Source organism: Hypomesus nipponensis, chromosome 10 (genome assembly GCF_054491055.1).
Source record: "Hypomesus nipponensis isolate SF chromosome 10, ASM5449105v1, whole genome shotgun sequence".
Classification (NCBI taxonomy): Eukaryota; Metazoa; Chordata; class Actinopteri; order Osmeriformes; family Osmeridae; genus Hypomesus; species Hypomesus nipponensis.
This window is the reverse complement of record NC_140370.1, coordinates 12,667,135-12,684,321: the sequence shown is the minus strand read 5'-3', so window position 1 is coordinate 12,684,321 and position 17,187 is coordinate 12,667,135. Positions and strand designations below refer to the sequence as shown.

The 17,187-nt window shown below is 43.6% G+C and overlaps 1 protein-coding gene across 1 annotated transcript; it reads right to left on the bottom strand.

Moving 5' to 3' along the window:
* Positions 1 to 219: 219 nt before the first annotated feature.
* On the bottom strand, positions 220 to 15,205 carry kcnb2a (potassium voltage-gated channel subfamily B member 2a). Its single transcript, XM_084707828.1, has 2 exons — positions 14,611 to 15,205; positions 220 to 2,226 (listed from the first exon to the last, which is right to left on the bottom strand). The coding sequence occupies exons 1-2, from the start codon at positions 15,187 to 15,189 to the stop codon at positions 220 to 222; spliced, it is 2,586 nt and encodes an 861-aa protein (XP_084563954.1). The 5' UTR covers positions 15,190 to 15,205.
* Between the last annotated feature and the right edge of the window lie 1,982 nt (positions 15,206 to 17,187).

Here is a 17,187-nt window from a genome sequence, read left to right as displayed (position 1 = left end):
TAAAATCCACAGTCTTAGGTCCACTCTGTGCAGCAAACAGCAATGTCATTGGTCTTCACAAAATCCTCAGTAAACACACTTCTCCAGCTCTGCAGACATTCCAGAATGTTCGCTACGTCACTGTGAGTGTGTGCTTCTATCGTTTACTCACGAAAGCGAACCGTGACGGGCTCTGTTTGTCCCTTTTCCCTCCCACAGCTCCATAACGATGAGTTAGTGTCACATGCTCGTTTCGCAAGGTGGAGATAGACTGCCATCCAGAATGATGTGGTTCTCTACTCCAACACCCTGGCTTAGGCCGCTCCCCGCTGTGACTTCCCCTCCTCCTCCTTCTCCTTCACCTCCTCCATCCTCCACCCCTGCCACCTCCTGCGAGCAGTTGGGAGTGCTGGGTTTGGGTGACAAGGGACTAGCGCTGCTTGCCACCCTGTCCATGTGATTCCTCCCTGTATTGCTTAAGCTGGATGGCTGACCCTCACCCTCTAAGCCCTTGGCTGCAGTCTCTCCTCCCAGGGAGCCCGGGGAAACAGGGGACGTCAGAAGCCCAAATGGAGACTTTGCTTCCACTAGACTAGCACTGAGAGACTGTGGGGAACGGGACACTGTGTCTTCTGCAGTCACCTGAGGCAGCCTGCCTTGTGCGCTGGTTGGTGTTGACACCTTTGTCTCCTCCTGAGATTCAATGAAATTGACTTTCAGGGCCTTCGTCTTCTGGGGGTTGTTGCTTTTGATGGAACTGCGGATGCTCTCCACGGTCATGTCAAAGGCCTGGTTATCCTCCCCTTGGGAAGTTGTGCCTCCACTGCCCCCTCTGCTGTCACCACTGTCTGGCTGGGTGGACACAAACTCATACAGCCCCTCCTTAATGATGGAGGATGGCTGGACATTCTCAGGGCCCATGGCATCTATGGCGGAGATCTGGCTGAGGTCCAGTGGAGGTGGCCGCCTCTGCCCTCCAATGTTTGGTAGCAGGGAGCCCTTTTCCCCTTCGGCGAACTCAGCAATGCAGCTGGTAAAGCTGTCGGGGCTGGCTGTGTTCTTGATATCGGTGGAGGGTCTCTCCTTGATCTGTGGAACTCTGGAGCTACCGGTGACTATCGTCATTTCCAGCTCTTCTTCCAGCCTCTTGGCCTGCTCTTGAGAGGCCGCAGCTCCAACTTTCAGGGTCAGGCTGGAGGATGTGGTCATCTTGTTGTAGACGTCCTCCAGGCGTCGGGCATTCAGGTGCTGGGGGCTGGCTCTGCTGGGGGTCAGCCGGATTGGAGAGCCCAGTTGGGCTACTTCCTGGTATCTGGGATGCAGAGTATGTGGGCTGCCTTCATTGGTACCGTGCTTTTGGAAGTTCCACCTGCTGGGTGAGAGGTGGTTGTCGATGGGGTGTTTCTCCTCTCCCTTCTCCACCACCACGTCCATCAGCTCCATGCTGCGGGCAAACGCGTCCTTCATGTTCATGGAGACGATGCTGCCGTTCCTCTTGGCCCTCTCCAGGGCCTCCCGCCTCTTGATGGCCTTCTCCTGCCTCTTCTGCTCACGGTAGAACTCGGAGAAGTTGTTGACGATGATGGGGATGGGCAGGGCGATCACCAGCACACCGGCAATGCAGCAGAGACCGCCCACTATCTTCCCTAGCAAAGTCTGCGGATAGATGTCGCCATAGCCTACTGTCGTCATGGTGATGGTAGCCCACCAGAAGGAGGCAGGGATGCTGGTGAACTTGGTGGCGTCTTCGTCCTTCTCGGCAAAGAAGACCAGGCTGGAGAAGATCATGATGCCCATGGCCAGGAAAAGTATGAGCAGGCCCAGCTCGTTGTAGCTCCTCCGGAGGGTGAAGCCCAGAGACTGGAGTCCCGTGGAGTGACGGGCTAATTTGAGAATTCTCAGGATCCTCATGATCCGGAAGATCTGGACCACCCTCCGCACGTTCTGGAACTGCAGCACGCTCTTGTTGGACTCCGTCAGGAAGATGGTGACGTAGTAGGGCAGGATGGCCAGAAGGTCGATGACATTCAGGGGGCCCTTGATGAAGTTCCACTTGTTGGGGGAGGAGAGGCAGCGGAGGATGTACTCCATGGTGAACCAGGCGATGCACACGGCCTCTACGTGGGCCAGCTGGGGGTTGTCGTTGAACTGTCCAAACTCATCCACCACCTGGAGCTCAGGCAAAGTGTTGAGCGATAGCGCAATTGTAGACAGGATGATGAACGTGATGGAGAGGACGGCCAAAAACTGAAATAGAGATAAAATAAATAAAAACAAATGCGTTATTTGTCAGCTTGAATATGATCATAATCCCACCATAGTTAATAAAATGCGGGTATGCATTTTGAGTGTTGTTGTGTCTACTTGTTATGTGTAAGAGCTATAAATAAATAATCAATTTAGATTGATTGCATTGTTCTATTTTAAGGTGTACGCTTATACATAAAACAATAAGGCCCAGTAAAGGTCCACACAACACATTTTTCAGGACCACAGCATCCCACCAACAATGTTAACAGTTGGTTAGACAAACGGTGTGCATGTGCACATTATGTAATATCAGATTAGCATTCCCTGATACAAAGGATTATCAACTTGAGGACGGAAATCTGTAATAAGAATAAGATTACATCTTACTCAGGCAGTCCACCAAGTCATGTAATATTTATCTGTGGTTGTGTGAGTTAAGAATGCAAACCATCTGAATGTGATAGTAGGTCCCAACTGATTTCTTCATATACCCGCTGTCCAGACATGGCACATAGGTAGGCTGAAAGGCTTTTTAAAATCAATGCCTGTACTAATATTATCTCAACAACACCTTTTAGTAATTACATATTTCTGTCATAGTTTGTACAACTTTATACTATAGGTGAAATGAATAACTGAATCTGAAAGGGGTAACACTCAAACACTCAAAAAAGTGTGTATGTGTGTTTTTTTATTGTCATGGAAGCCCATTAGAGGACAGAGGCTGATACACATTCACAAGTGTTGTTAAAAGTGCTGACTAACAGAACAATAACTGTATAAAAATAAATAAAACATGTATTGACTGAGATTCATTGACATAACCCTGAAATAGGAACTGCATGCCAAAAGTTTGGTTCTGTTTTTAATGTATGGGAGTAAGTAGAGTGTGACTTTCACAGTTTTGTGTTGTTGTTTTTCTGACAAACTTATTCAAGGGCACAAGTGACGTTCCCTATATTAAAATTCCCTTATATTTACACTATAACCTTCTACATCCTATCCCAGTTAATTTTAGATGAATGATGAATTCCAACCTTTCCCTCTCCTCCGTTCTTCCCCTCTTTATAACCTTTCCTTGCTACCTCTCTCTCTCTCTCTCTCTCTCTCTCTCTCTCTCTCTCTCTCTCTCTCTCTCTCTCTCTCTCTCTCTCTCTCTCTCTCTCTCTCTCTCTTTCTCTTTCTCCTAACTCCGCCCCCCCTCACTCCCCACTTCCATCTCTCTCTGTGTCTCTCCTGGCTCCACCTGTCCCGGAAATGACGTGGACAACTCGCAGCACTCACTTAATCGCTGCAGCGGAGGAGAATTAACCCCAAGTAACAGTCGAATCGTTCACTAAAATAGACCACTCCCAGTCACTACACTCTGTGTGACAGAGGGCGGAAGTGCAGTCTTTCTGCCACCACTGGCACCTGAGGTTTACTGGGAAGTTATGTGGTAAATTTACTTCTGGCTCTTCAGTTCAAATGATTAAATGGTATTTCCTGGAGTCAGAAAAGGTTGCCAGTTCGATTCCCGGCCATGCCAAATGACGTTGTGTCCTTGGGCAAGGCACTTCACCCTACATGCCTCTGGGGGAATGTCCCTGTACTTACTGTAACTTGCTCTGGATAAGAGCGTCTGCTAAATGTAAATGTAATTTCCTGCCGGTGCTCTTTATTGTTGGGCAGTAGTTGCAGATGACATGGGCAAGATTTTCTGGTCTAAACAGTTTGTTACTTAACTCCTCCAGAGGATGCATAGGTCCTGTGCTTCGCTTCTATTGCTTCACCGCAAGGTCTCAAAACACAACAGGAAGACAATATATCCAAATGAGTTAAGAACCTAAGCGTGTCCGCGCCGGAGATTAATCTTATAATAAATAATAATTTTAATAATTTGTTCTCAAACTACTAAACGCTGCATTCTTCTGTGTGGAGAGAGAAGGAAGAGGGCTCCCAGAGCAGTGACCAATGAGAAGGTGTGATGAATCTGACTTGATGGGACCTTAGCGAGACATGATCAGTTTCACTCCCCACAATCCCTTCACCTGCCCGACAGATTCCTCATGACCCAATAAAGTTACAGTTAAATAGCTCTCGTTATTTTTCCAAAGACCTTAACATATTATCAAACCCATTAAGGCAGTAAGTACTAGCTTAACATCTTGGATTGTACATGACTTTCAACAAACCACCTGGTTTCATAATGACACCAGACAGAACTGTATGCAGGCTCACTAATCTTATGATTACTGTGGACACCCTCAAAATTATACAAACAATCTCCTATGAACGATATCTTATCCATGTCAAATGTTCACAAGTTGATGTGTAGAATTACAATGTTGAATAAAGATGTATCAAATTATTGGTTGATTTTTCCTGTTGGGGAAAGAATGAGTAACTACTTCTAACCTTTCTCTATCCTTACTATAGATAGCAACCAAATCCTATTACAATTATCCTGAAATGTCCTCACGCAGAGACAAGACAACGCAAGCACATGGTCAGGTCTCTATACTTATACCTGACAGGACTGGACGTTTAAGTCCTCATACAGGAAATGGATCACCTACCCCTTTTCACTACCAATTACATATTTTATTTGAATGAGATGTTTTATCAAGGTGCACACAGGGTGGTTTGGTGTCCAGAAAGGTAATTGGTGTTCCTTGCCTCCAGCTGCCACGTGATAGGGCGACAACCGTCAGCACTTGTTCTGCCAACTTCTCTTAGAAAAGCCTCCTGCCATGAGGAGCCAGGAGCTAAGTACCCATAATGCATCACTACGCAACGCACCTCACCTCACCTCATCCTTACATCTACTCTGGCAGAGGTCTCCTGTAGGCATGTGGGGTGGTACTCAAATGTGTCCGTCAAACCTTGGACATACGTAAGGTGTGCTTGATTTCTGTGGAATGTTGAGGCAACCTAAGCAGAAACAAGAGACCAACAATAGACCAAGTCTTGTAAACTGATCTAAATGTGCATGTAACTGTAGCCTTCATGAAGTTATCAAATCTCAGCCTTGATGGAAGACAGGAGGAAAGCGGAAGTCTAAATAATATAATTAGACTACAGAATCTGCTGATTATGTAGAAAGACATGAAACTACACTGACTAATTAAAATGACTGTTCAGACTAGTTGCAAGCAGTGTCCCAAGCTAACCTAACCCTTACTGTGACCCTAGCAAAAATCCAATTAGCGCAGTGAAAATAAACCTTCAAAATTCCTACATAATACACACATCAGACTGAGCTGTATTTAAATTGTTTGTAGACTCTAATAAACAGAGTATGTCGATTTCAGATTAAAAAACACTTGGTGGTGGGAGCTGTAACAATACAGACAGATGATATTCTAAACCTTCTAATTCTAACCCCAATTTAATGGGGTTTGGTTGTTACAGGTACCAGGTTATGCGTTTGTGTCTAAGCAGGACAGCTGAGCAGGAGGAGCCGAGCTAGCAGAGGAGAAATAAAAGGACAAAGTCATTAGCGCAGCCTTGGTGACCATCGCGTGATGGAGGGATTGTCTCAGCCAAAGGCAGGATGAAACCTCCGTCTGGCCACTTGTATCTACATCGTGGCTGAGGTTGAGTCAAAGGTCACCACAACACACTATACGGTCTTCCCGACGACACCGGAAGAGAGATTATGACATGTTCCCCATGTTCTCAGGGAAGGGGAACACGAGGGAGCCCTCCTTGAGGTGGGCAGAGTAAGACCATCGTGTTTAAGATTTCCGTTGCTACAATTAGTGTGGTGCAGAAGCATCGCTGTTAAAAGGTTCGACCTTGACTTGGCACCTGGGAGCTGAGGCCACTGTAAATCCTCTGACATTCAAGCTGCTTTAGAACATGGAGCGTACAAGACCTACTTTACGTCATGAAAGCCTTTGCTGAACTAGCCTTGTGAGGACAGGTAGATTTCTAAAGAATGACAATTGAAACCTTTTACTGACTAGCTATAAAACCTTTTCATGGATACAAAGAACGACAAGCAATCAACTGACATGACATGATCGTTACAAGTAAAGTTCCTCATTAAATAAATAAATAAATGGACAGGCTACAATGAAAATATTTTAGCATTTATGGCACGGTATACAATCTTGCAGCTTTTGTCTTTAATAAAGAACAACATAACTGTGTGCCTTGCGTGTGCCTTGCATGTGTGTGAGAGCCAGGTAGACAGGCCAGCGTGGTTCGAGGAGCGACAGAGTGTGTGTGTGGGTGGTGGAGCAAGGATTAGCTGCCCGGCCTTATCTTTAGATCTGCACAAACGTGATTACATGAGCCATGATGGGGATATAGAGAGAAATAGACAAGGTGCTGTGTCTGTGCCAGGGTCAGAGCATGCGTGGAAACAGGGAGACAGAAGGGAGGAAAGGTGGAGGGGCGGATGACACAGGAAGACAGGATACGCTAACATCCCTGAGATGGAACGGCCCTCCTCATATGGTACGAACGTCAAGATAGTTGGATGTAGAGAGGTCTCACCATCGTATGGGTTTGGTGCTCTAAGTGTATAAAGTTACTCTCTGTGAGAAAACACACCAAGAATTTGTGAAATGTAAATATTCTAAATGGTTGCGTCCTGCTTGGCAGGTGTTGCTGTTATAATGTGGTGCTCCAGTCATAACAGAATATTTTGTTCGAATATTATGTCAAGAAGAGGCTTGTACACTCTCTTTTAGAGGTGGGGGATCTGAGCTTTCCACATTCGTGAGTGCTCGCTAAAAACTGGCCCTACGTCAGTCCTAAATGTTTTCAGTGGTTTATGATGAAAAGGTTAACAGAGGACAATATATGTATGCCTTGTAAGTCTTACAGTATATGCAATACAAGTTATTTACAAATTTGTAAATTCTTTTAACATTTCAATCTTACACTTCGGCTGCAGAAACTGTACTCACTGACATAATCCTAAAGGTGGCCAGGTGTCTTTTCCAGTACAGTTAGGCGGATGCCAAAACCCTCATTAAGCTTTAAAGTTGACCCCAATGGTGGAACACAGCTCAGTTTCCAGGTAAACGGCCTTATACTATACAAACCGCCACATGTAATGAATCTTGCACAAATATGTAATTTTTAAAAATATTAATACCTGAATTACACATAAAAACTTTATTTTTCCTTGAGTCGAAACGGTTACTTCTTTGAAATGTTCATTATTTTGTACCACTCCAGATTTTATTTGGTATTTCTGGCTATAGTAATCTTTGTGAGGTCCTTGTCCACAACATTGGATAGAGAATTTGATTTCAAATCAAATCATTAAAAGAATGTCGAGATAAGAAAAGTATGTTCATTTGCATACAATATGCCAATCAATATGGCAAAACTCTCCAAGTATACAGTTGGTGATATACTGTGCATTAACATTGACCTCATGCACAATGGCGTGCTACAATGTCAGCCAGGTGAGGACCAGGGTTTGTTTGCCTGACAGAGTTCTGTGATGGTTGCTCCTACCACCAGCATGTTCTCTCTCTGAAACATGCATAGTGAATCCCTACTGTCGCAAATGCCATTCTAAAGGTTCTACTGTATGTGACACAAAAATGGCGTGAGAAACACTGTGCATGAAGCTTGTTTTCCATTATAGTGGTGCATTTAAGTCAACCTAAAGTGTGCCAAGTGGAAACCCCTTTCTTGAGGAAGTGGCAAATTGTGCAGTCCCAAGACTTGGCAAGAATACAGTGTTGCTAATACAAACTACATTTGCTATTACTGACCTATAGTGTGCATTCTTTGTAACATCTGGCCAGCCTAGAGGTAAGAAGATTAATTGAGAGATGTAGATTTATGCTAGTAAGCCGTAATGTCTCCCCTCTTCCCCTGCTGTTCTGGTGCTTGTGACTAAACTTAACAACAGCACCAGGAAACAACCTGACAAACAAAGACAACAACAGTGTTCCAGAGAAGACTGTTCATTCAGTAGATGCCAATCTGGCTAAACACAGGGATTAAACTGCAGAATATAATCTGCATCAGTCGGAGTCCTGGAAAGGAGCACGTTGAAGACTGGAGCTGTGTCTGTGTGTGTCTGTGTGTGTGTGTGTGTGTGTGTCTGTGTGTGTGTATATGTGTGTGTGTATATGTGTGTGTGGGGGTGTGTGTGTGTGTGTGGGGGGGGTAGTCTCACAAAAGGCAAAATGGAAGATGACATCTCCATTAATGGCATCAATTTGGCATATACAGTATACCTGTTTAATAACTGTGATTTAAATCAGTCAAATAATCTACAGTTAAAAAAATACAGTTCGAGTCAATCAGATTATGGAAATCGGTTTTGTAAAATTGACTACCGTGGGGTTTATGTATTGTAGCTTTCATCTTAACAGGGTACCAATTCAGATCTCAATTGTGTTTTAACTGCAGGGTAATACAATTCTTATCAAATGAGCTAAAAGGTTCAGCTCTTTAAAGATCCAATTTAACAGCAGACAGCTTTATTTCTGATTTAACAACTTGCTGAAAACAGAATAACTGCAAATTGCTTCAAATAGAAGCCGGCCTCATATAGTATAAACCACCATTTCTCCCCGATTAGATTTAAAAGTACACGAGGACACCACATAGAGGATGAGGATGGGAGGAAGGATGAGGGCTAGACTATTTCTAGAGGAAGTTATCACTGCAGCAGAGTGCCTGGGAGGGGGGAAACCGACCCAGCGGAGACACCCAAGACCGTCTTGATCAATATCCCAGGATATTTATGGAAAGGGACACAGGATCTATTGGATTGTTGGTGTTTTCACGGGGCTAATGTATTTGAAGCCAACCTTCCACATTCGTCAAAAAGCTTGTGCTGAGTAAGTGACACAGTTGCAGTTCACTGTCCTTTGTACTGCTACATCAACTGAAATTATGGTTTAAACACTAGACAAGACCATGGCTAAAACAGTACCGGCTGGGTCTCACAAATTGACGAGAGTGAAGATAAAACATATACTGGACACAGCAGTGAGAAGCTGGGATGGATATGCAACAGTTTAGTTGGATTGGTTATAGTCAGAGTGCGTGGGTGTGGTCAAATGCTGATGGTCAAAGGTTGATTATGCATGTCATGCATACCACCTTTTTTTGCATACCAAGATGCTCACTGAAGCTTAAGTCCGCAGTTTTCATTACATATGTAGACATTACATTGAGGTTCAACTCAAATGGACTCAAATTCAAACCCCAAGTGAAGTAGAAAGCTCTTGATAACAACCTTGCTTATTCTCAACCAAAGCTTTCAAAGCTTATCTCCATAACAGACAACATACAATTACAGTCCAAAGGGTTTTCATTATGTCACTCTCTTGGTGCTCCAGCTATTGTCTTCAACTTCGAGGGAAGAGGAAAAAGACCTTGACTATAGTAATTAGTCAGAAACATGCACTTAATTGGGCATCCAGACACACAGGCCAATTACAGACTAGTAATTAGTAACATGTGTGTCCATGTGACGTGATACTTATGGATAAGGAGGGGGCGACACTGTTACTTAACTAATAGTGAGTGAATATATATCAAAACCCAACCTATCCACATAGACCACTGTGTACCTCATACATATTTACACCGATCGAGCAAGAATAGCCTAACAATCTCTGGGGCCAACCTACTGATCACCCTGCCAGCCACAGTGGCATGTCTGCCATGTTTACACACAGCCAGGAGAGCATTTGAGCTGAGTGCAGCCTAAACAAATCAAATCTTATCTCCATCCAGCACATCTTATCGCCCACAACTCTTATCGCCTGCAAACCATGCAATAAAATACCTCCACAAAACGTAACTACCAATTCGTAGAATAAACCAAGGTCAAACTTTAGAAAATGTTAATAAGCTTTACACAAGTTGCTCACCATGGTAACAAAGTTGTATTTTTGTATGATGTTTTGGTGATTTCTACATTTTTGACACATTGGTTGGTTTGCTTCTTACAACCAGTGGCCCAGGGACACACTTACGTTTCCAACATCACTAGATCAACTGACCATATCAATCATTATTTCCCTTTGCAGACCAAGATCAAATTAAATCAAAGTGTAAACCTGTGATGGGACATTGTATGGAGTGATGGTGAGAGCCAGTTTCACCAAAGAGCAACAAAGATGATTTAGCCCTGCACTATAGACACTTTAGATAGAGGCTGGGCCATAATGGAATGAAACGCTCTCTGTGTTGCCATAAATCTAGGAAAAAAAAAAGGCAAAGTCATTATTTGAAAAGTTTAAACAGCAGTTAATGAAAAATAAGAGTGGCTGACGGTCGCTCATGTCTTGAATCTTAACAACTTCCTAAACATAATGTGGAGAGCAAGGGATGAAACACACAACGGATTCATATCTAAAGGAAATACTGGATAATGTGCTCTGACGGACAGAGTCTGAATACATCTTCCCTGGAGATGGAAATGAACAACAATCTTATTGACCATCAAGTTAAGCCTGGGCAAGGACTTGGGCCCAGAGAGGAGGGGGAGGAAAACGGCATGCAGAGGAGAGGGAAAAGAGGAAGAGACACCGATATGTATTACTGTATTATGTATTATGACAGGGGAGCATATTATAGTGCTACATGGAACCCTGTGACATCATTTTCCTGCATGGCCCTGTGCTATGGCTGCCAGGATATGAGCAGAGGGAGATTCTGCTGCAATGGCACATTCCCTGCCAAGACCCGACATCTCCACTCCTATATATCAATAACAGCATAACATCCCTAGAATAATCATAATCATAATCCAGCCCTGCCTATGAATTTTGTCCTTCGACTGCCAAAGATCTTAGCAGCAATTTGAGTCGCTTGCCTTGATGAGCTGGATCTCCTTGTCACGATTGTTCCTCTTGTTAGAACCTAGTAATGAGGACACACCTAGAACCTGTACTGTCAGAACAACCTCTATTAATCAATGTCATCATCAATCTTTCTACTTATTTATCTATCTATCTATCATGGACCTAATTGCCTTGTCTTGAATTTGAGTGACTAGTGATTGTTATTTTTTGCCAAGTCAAGTCTGAAGTTGCCAAATTGACTTTACTTGAGTAGGTCTAATAAAGCTTACAAGTTAGTACTTTAAATACACACGTGACTGCTTCCTGGAAACCATGACAACCCAATGCCATTAACAGAAATGAAACCAACCTCAAGTAAAACTCCAGCCAAATACAGTTCCCCAGCATTTCCATGACCTTTCCTCCTTCACACCCTCCACATCCCGGCCTCCTCCACCTCCCTAACCCCTTCCTGTGGACCTAGCACAGGGCCAGGGACAGACGGTGTGCAGCCTTTGCAACAGTCTATTTGCAGAAGCAGACTGGGGAAAAGCCCCAAAGGAGATTAAGTCTCACTCCCAGAGTCCCATCACTCCCTACAGCACTGTGCTGTAGCGGTCCAGAACTAAGGGGGACTCTATTCATCTACCAAGGCAGATGTTGGGCATAGGGTGTTTAACACAGTTATGAGTTGTTTTTTAATGAGGGGGGACATTTTTACAGTAATACGGTTAAATGTTGGGAGTAGATCGTTTTTTCTTTCTTTTCTATTTTACAGAGGTGGAAGAAAACATTTATTTAGTGATTACATTATTTTAAAATATATTTTCACAAACTATACAACAAAATATGTTCTTCCCTGAATAATTAAATGTACCCCACATTGACCAAAAGTAGTAACTGTTATAATTGACAGCCCAAATCTGGTGAATGTGAGGTAATATAATTGATTTTCCATATTTCTGAGCGCTAGCCAATGATATCATTATTGTCTGTAGTGGGGAAGCTTTGTCACCATACTGCTGCGATGAGTGCTGACTCACCAAAATATGACTGACTGGCAGCCAAACGCACATAACTACCTACAGCAGCTTGTGTGCCTTCTTTGTGACAGCCAGCAAACGCACCCCTGCTGCTGTCCCCGCCTCTCCACTTACCTAAGCTTATGTCACACCTAGAGGGACACATGAGGTAATGCAAGCTAGCTAACCACCTAGCTCCAGACTGCCTTTTGCTTTTCAATAGGACCGGGTGTCCTTTCCTAGGGCCAAAGGGGAGGTAGGGCTCCAGGATTACTCCTGCTTTAAGTACTCCTTAAGCTCCATGTGCCAACCCCCCTACCCCTATCTTGAAGGCCATTGGCAGCTTAGCGCAAGGGAGGGGTGAGGAGGGCACTCTCATCCTTCTCTACAAATCAACCTTCTAATTTAACAAAGTGTAGTCCTTTGCCTGTGTCTTGTCTTGGATTTGAGTTGTCTTCTATCAAACTGACCCTCGTTAAAAAGAGAGCATACCCCAAAAGTTCTTTTTTTAAAACTAAACGCAAACATTGAATAATCCAATGATGATCCAAGCTAATACTTCCCTCACCTGTAAGGCAGCCCAAACATATAACCCCCCCCCACACACACACACACACATGCCACAAGTGAAAGATAAAAGAGCTATAGGACGCACAATATTGGATGCTGGTGACAGAGCTTTAAGAATGGAACATTCATAAAGCTTATGCCACAAAGTATATGCCACAGACAAGTCACACCGTGGTGTACTACAGTTGGTTGTCTGGGTGGTCTGTCAGTTTGGTGAGGTGCATAACAGAAGACCACCAGCATGTCTGTGTGGTCAAGAGCTTCAGGAGGACCTGCCTCATGACCATGTGTCCAGCTCTATCCTTCTTCCTCTTCCCCCTCACACCTTTTCCAGAGTTTTCATGCATCTCTCTATTGGTCTGTTAGTTGATGCTTACTCCTCAAGCTAGGGTCAATGTGGAGTTTTGGCTTCATGCTTCGGTTTATATGTCTGTTGGAATTGAAGCCACAGCCTAGATGTACAGACACCATATGCTCCTTTTCATAACTGTTATGATCTGCTTGCGAGATTTGCCCTTCTATCTTGAGAACTTGAGAATCAGTGTTAATGGTGGTCACAATATATAACTACATAATATGTATTACAGCTCTACTGAAAATGTATGAACAGTTCATTACAATTAACAGCTTTGATTACCTTTATATTCTAGAAGCGACAACATAACTACTTAGAGAGCACCCCATTTTTCTGACAGATTAATTCTGATAAGAAAAAAAGGCAGACAAAAGTCTAAACTTGAAATAACATAGTAATGGTCTGATTGACTGATTTCCTTTGCAGAGTTCTATGAAACACACAAGGTTCCGTTGGCTGACCAGTAGGAGTTTCAGAGCAGGCAATATATGACTCTGACTTGCTGCAAAACAGCATTCAAGGTCTATATCACACCAACAATAAATCTCACACATCTATGGATCTAGCCTACATTCAAGTGAACTTAAAAAGCTAATGGTTGTTTACTCATCAAAGAACCTCTACTAGATGCAATTAACTTCAGAAATAATCAGTACCTGTTGCAATGTAAGTCTTTATATTTGTATGGCCATGTAAGTAAGACCTTTACAGTACTGAGCATCATGGGAAACATGCTAACCATAATCACCCTGCCTCTCTCTCTCTTATCTGATTACTTCATAGGTTAAAGGGGATTAGGTTCCCCATGCCACAGCATTCTTCCTTCACTGTTTTGACCAAGATGGAGATGACAAGGAGAAAGGGAAAAGGCAATAGGTGATTCAGACAATAGATCTGTGGCCGGGATAAACAATGTACCATACAAAGGACATATTTATGATGAAAGTTAGATATATGGATCGTTATGATGAGCAATCAATTCAATAAACTGTGCATTTGGCTATATCACCCTTAAAATCAGTAGCATTTGAAAATTGATAGAAGAGTGTATGAAGTCTGTATAGGGTGGTGAATGTGCTTCAGGCCTCCCTATAGAATACTGCAACCACTTACAAAGTATTATGCCAGGAAAGCACACTCGTGATCATAAATTCACAAATGGATCCAATTACATTTATGTGCAACTGAAGTGACAATATTGGTAGGGAGAAAGTGAAAACATCAGTAAACAGTCGGCTGGATTGAAAGGAGTTTTTGACACTTTGAAAAGCTTTCATAGTGCACGTACCCAAAAGTACTCCGGTCTATCAACATAGCCAGGCCCATGCTACTACAGTAGGCATTTGTCTCATCTACCTAGTCTTCATCTCTAGGGCATACTCTGGTATACCTGATTGAATGTTTGAGTGTTATTCAGTTTGGTGAAACTCCACCTGGCCTTGATAAGAGCTATCAGGACAGAAAGGGCATTAACCTCATGTCAACCTTAAATCCCCTCCTGAACATGACACCATTTGACATGACTGAAGGCCATATTTAAAACTGGACCTATTCATAAGTTAACGAGCAAACTTTCAGGAAATAATGCATGTTGTAATGTAATGGGGCCGTGTATAGTTTGTATGTGTTGATTGAAAGACTATAAATTAATGGATTTCCTTGGCCTCTGCCTTACCTTGGCGGCAAGAGAGGAGCTGGGTTTCTCCAGGAGGTCCCAGAGCTTCTGTCTCTTGTCCGGGCAGCAGCCATGTTCCTCCTCTACTCCGTCCTTCTCCCTGAGCGACTCCGCCTCCCTCCTCAGCTCCTCGTTCATCTGCTCCTTCTTCTGGTGGTAGCGCGCCTGGCAGCACGACTCCAGGTAGATCTCATCGATGCCCCAGTAGTCCAGCTCCTGGCCGAACGAGAGAGCGCACATCTCCTCCATCATGTGCAGCTTGCCCGTGCGGTAGAAGTTGAGGATGGAGGAGAACGCTCCGGGGTGGCGGTCGAAGAAGTACTCGTTGTCGTTGAGGCTGTAGTCGTCGCAGATCTCCATTAAGGACTCGTGGGTGTTGCAGTCTCTGAGGCGGCCCAGGCGGGTCCTGGGGAGCCGATCCAGGGTCCGCCACAGGACCTCGTGGACCAGACCACCCACATTGATCCGGACCCTCCTTGACCGGGCTTTGGTGCGGATGATGTCAATGGGCTCAGGCGGGAGGGAACCTCCAGCCCTCTGGCTGGGTTTGCTGATGCCATAGGTCATCCGGTCAGTCATGATGGTAAGATCAGTGTGCTGGGGTCACAGCAGTTCAGCTTTGATCTGGGGAGGCAACTTCTGATGCACCCTGGGATTGGAATGGGCACCGACGCTGTCTACTCAGAAAACGTTCAATGATTGGTCCATGGCTGAAGGTAGAGAGGGATAAAAAGAAGTAGCCCAAGGAACATTTAAAATAAAGAGCAATTGTACCGTTTTCTCCTGCATCCCAATACATTTTACAAGGCACACAGATGATTAGGACAATTTCTTAAGATAGTTTCTTAAGGTGAACTAAGAGTCTCTTGAGACTTGCCTTTTCAAGACTGTCCAACAGCTAACTTAATAGGCCAACACTTCTTTTATTGTGAAAGTAGTCTGCTCTCCTTTTTCTTTCAAATGTTATAATAAGGATGGGTGAAAACTGAGGGAAACATATATGGATTATAGCCACAAACAGCTGATAACTAATCCTCCAAGGGATTGATAGGCCTAACGCGTGAATTTAAAATTATTAAGAAAATGAAGACCAACACTAAAACATGTACATTCAATAAAGTTTCTTTTTAGTCCTACTGCAGGTCTTCGAATGGAGAACTATTAAAGAGCTTTGAATTGGCAAAGAGGCTTTCATGTGATTGTGTAATTGGGAGGGCCTACAAATCCTGGTAGAAGTACAGTCCACTGAAGGCTACCTGGGATAATTATAGCTGCTCTAACTACGTCTAGGACACCGTAGGACACACGTCAGTAGCCTATCAGCCAGGGTACGTCACTATGAAAGTAAATCAGACCCAAATCAATTTTCATTTAGACTTTCTTCCATTCTTTCAATTCCAAAAATGTGAACTTTTTTAAGTGCCTGTGTCATCACTGGTGTTGTAAAACTATGTTTTCTTACTGACCGTTTCAAATGTTTCTTCCATACCTACCTAAAGAAGATTAGTTATAATCCAGAATACAACTGTCATATCGACAAATTCCATTCAAAATTTATAAAATAATTCTGTACTTTACCTGTACATAGAACTCTACTTTAGAGAGGAACTCTTCTCTTTTTTGTATGGATTACACAGGTTGATTTTGTGCGATTAGGCTTCCTTCCCATCCGATTCCGTCTTCAAGCCGCCTGTGATTATGGTGGAGGGGTATGTCCACATCTTCTGCTTGAAAATAATCGGAATTAAACATACTAGAAATATCTCCCTCGTGATAAAATGACACTACTCGGAGTAGTTAAACTGCAGATTGCGTACTCCATGAGCGTTAGACTAGAGTTAGGAAGGGAGCCCTCCGTTGTCGAACATGAAAAAATAAATGGATGAGCGCGCCGTAGGGCTACTGTAGCCTATCTGCATAGCAAGACACAGGAACAACTGAGAGGAGGGGAGCTTTCCTACCCGCTGGCTGCCACAGCCCGGAGGTGAAACCTAATTGGATTGAGCTGTACATCACCAAGGACAGGTTCAGATCAAGTGGAGCGCGCGAGTACTCCAACTATATCAACTCAATGCGCGAGACCTGTGTAGAACTCAATGAGACCTCGGAGGAAGTTAAATGAAGACTTTAATTCGTTATAAGGCAAATAAACGGTGTAAAAGGAGGAAACTGTAGCTGCAATTGTTGATTTAGGTTTTGTAGTTACTAACACTCTTTCAATACATTTCCAAATATATGACAATAATCAAAATTCACAGGCTATGGGTTTTTAAAAGGAAGTGTAGACCAAACCATAATGTACGCCACGACAATGCACAGTAATCCAAACCACTGGTCAGACTAGGCTAACACAGTAATTTACCTTTGTGGTTTCTGGTTTAGGACTTCTACATGATGTACTGGATGTGCTGTAGGTTTCAGAAGTCACCACAGGGGGGTTGGTTAATCAACATTAATCCAAGACCACTTTTGGAGACTTCTAAAAGCAACCGTGTTATTTCTGCTCTCCTTAAGTATGTGAATGTGCCTGTTTCTATTCCCTGCAGTTTCAGATCTTGTCATATCAAATTAGTGATT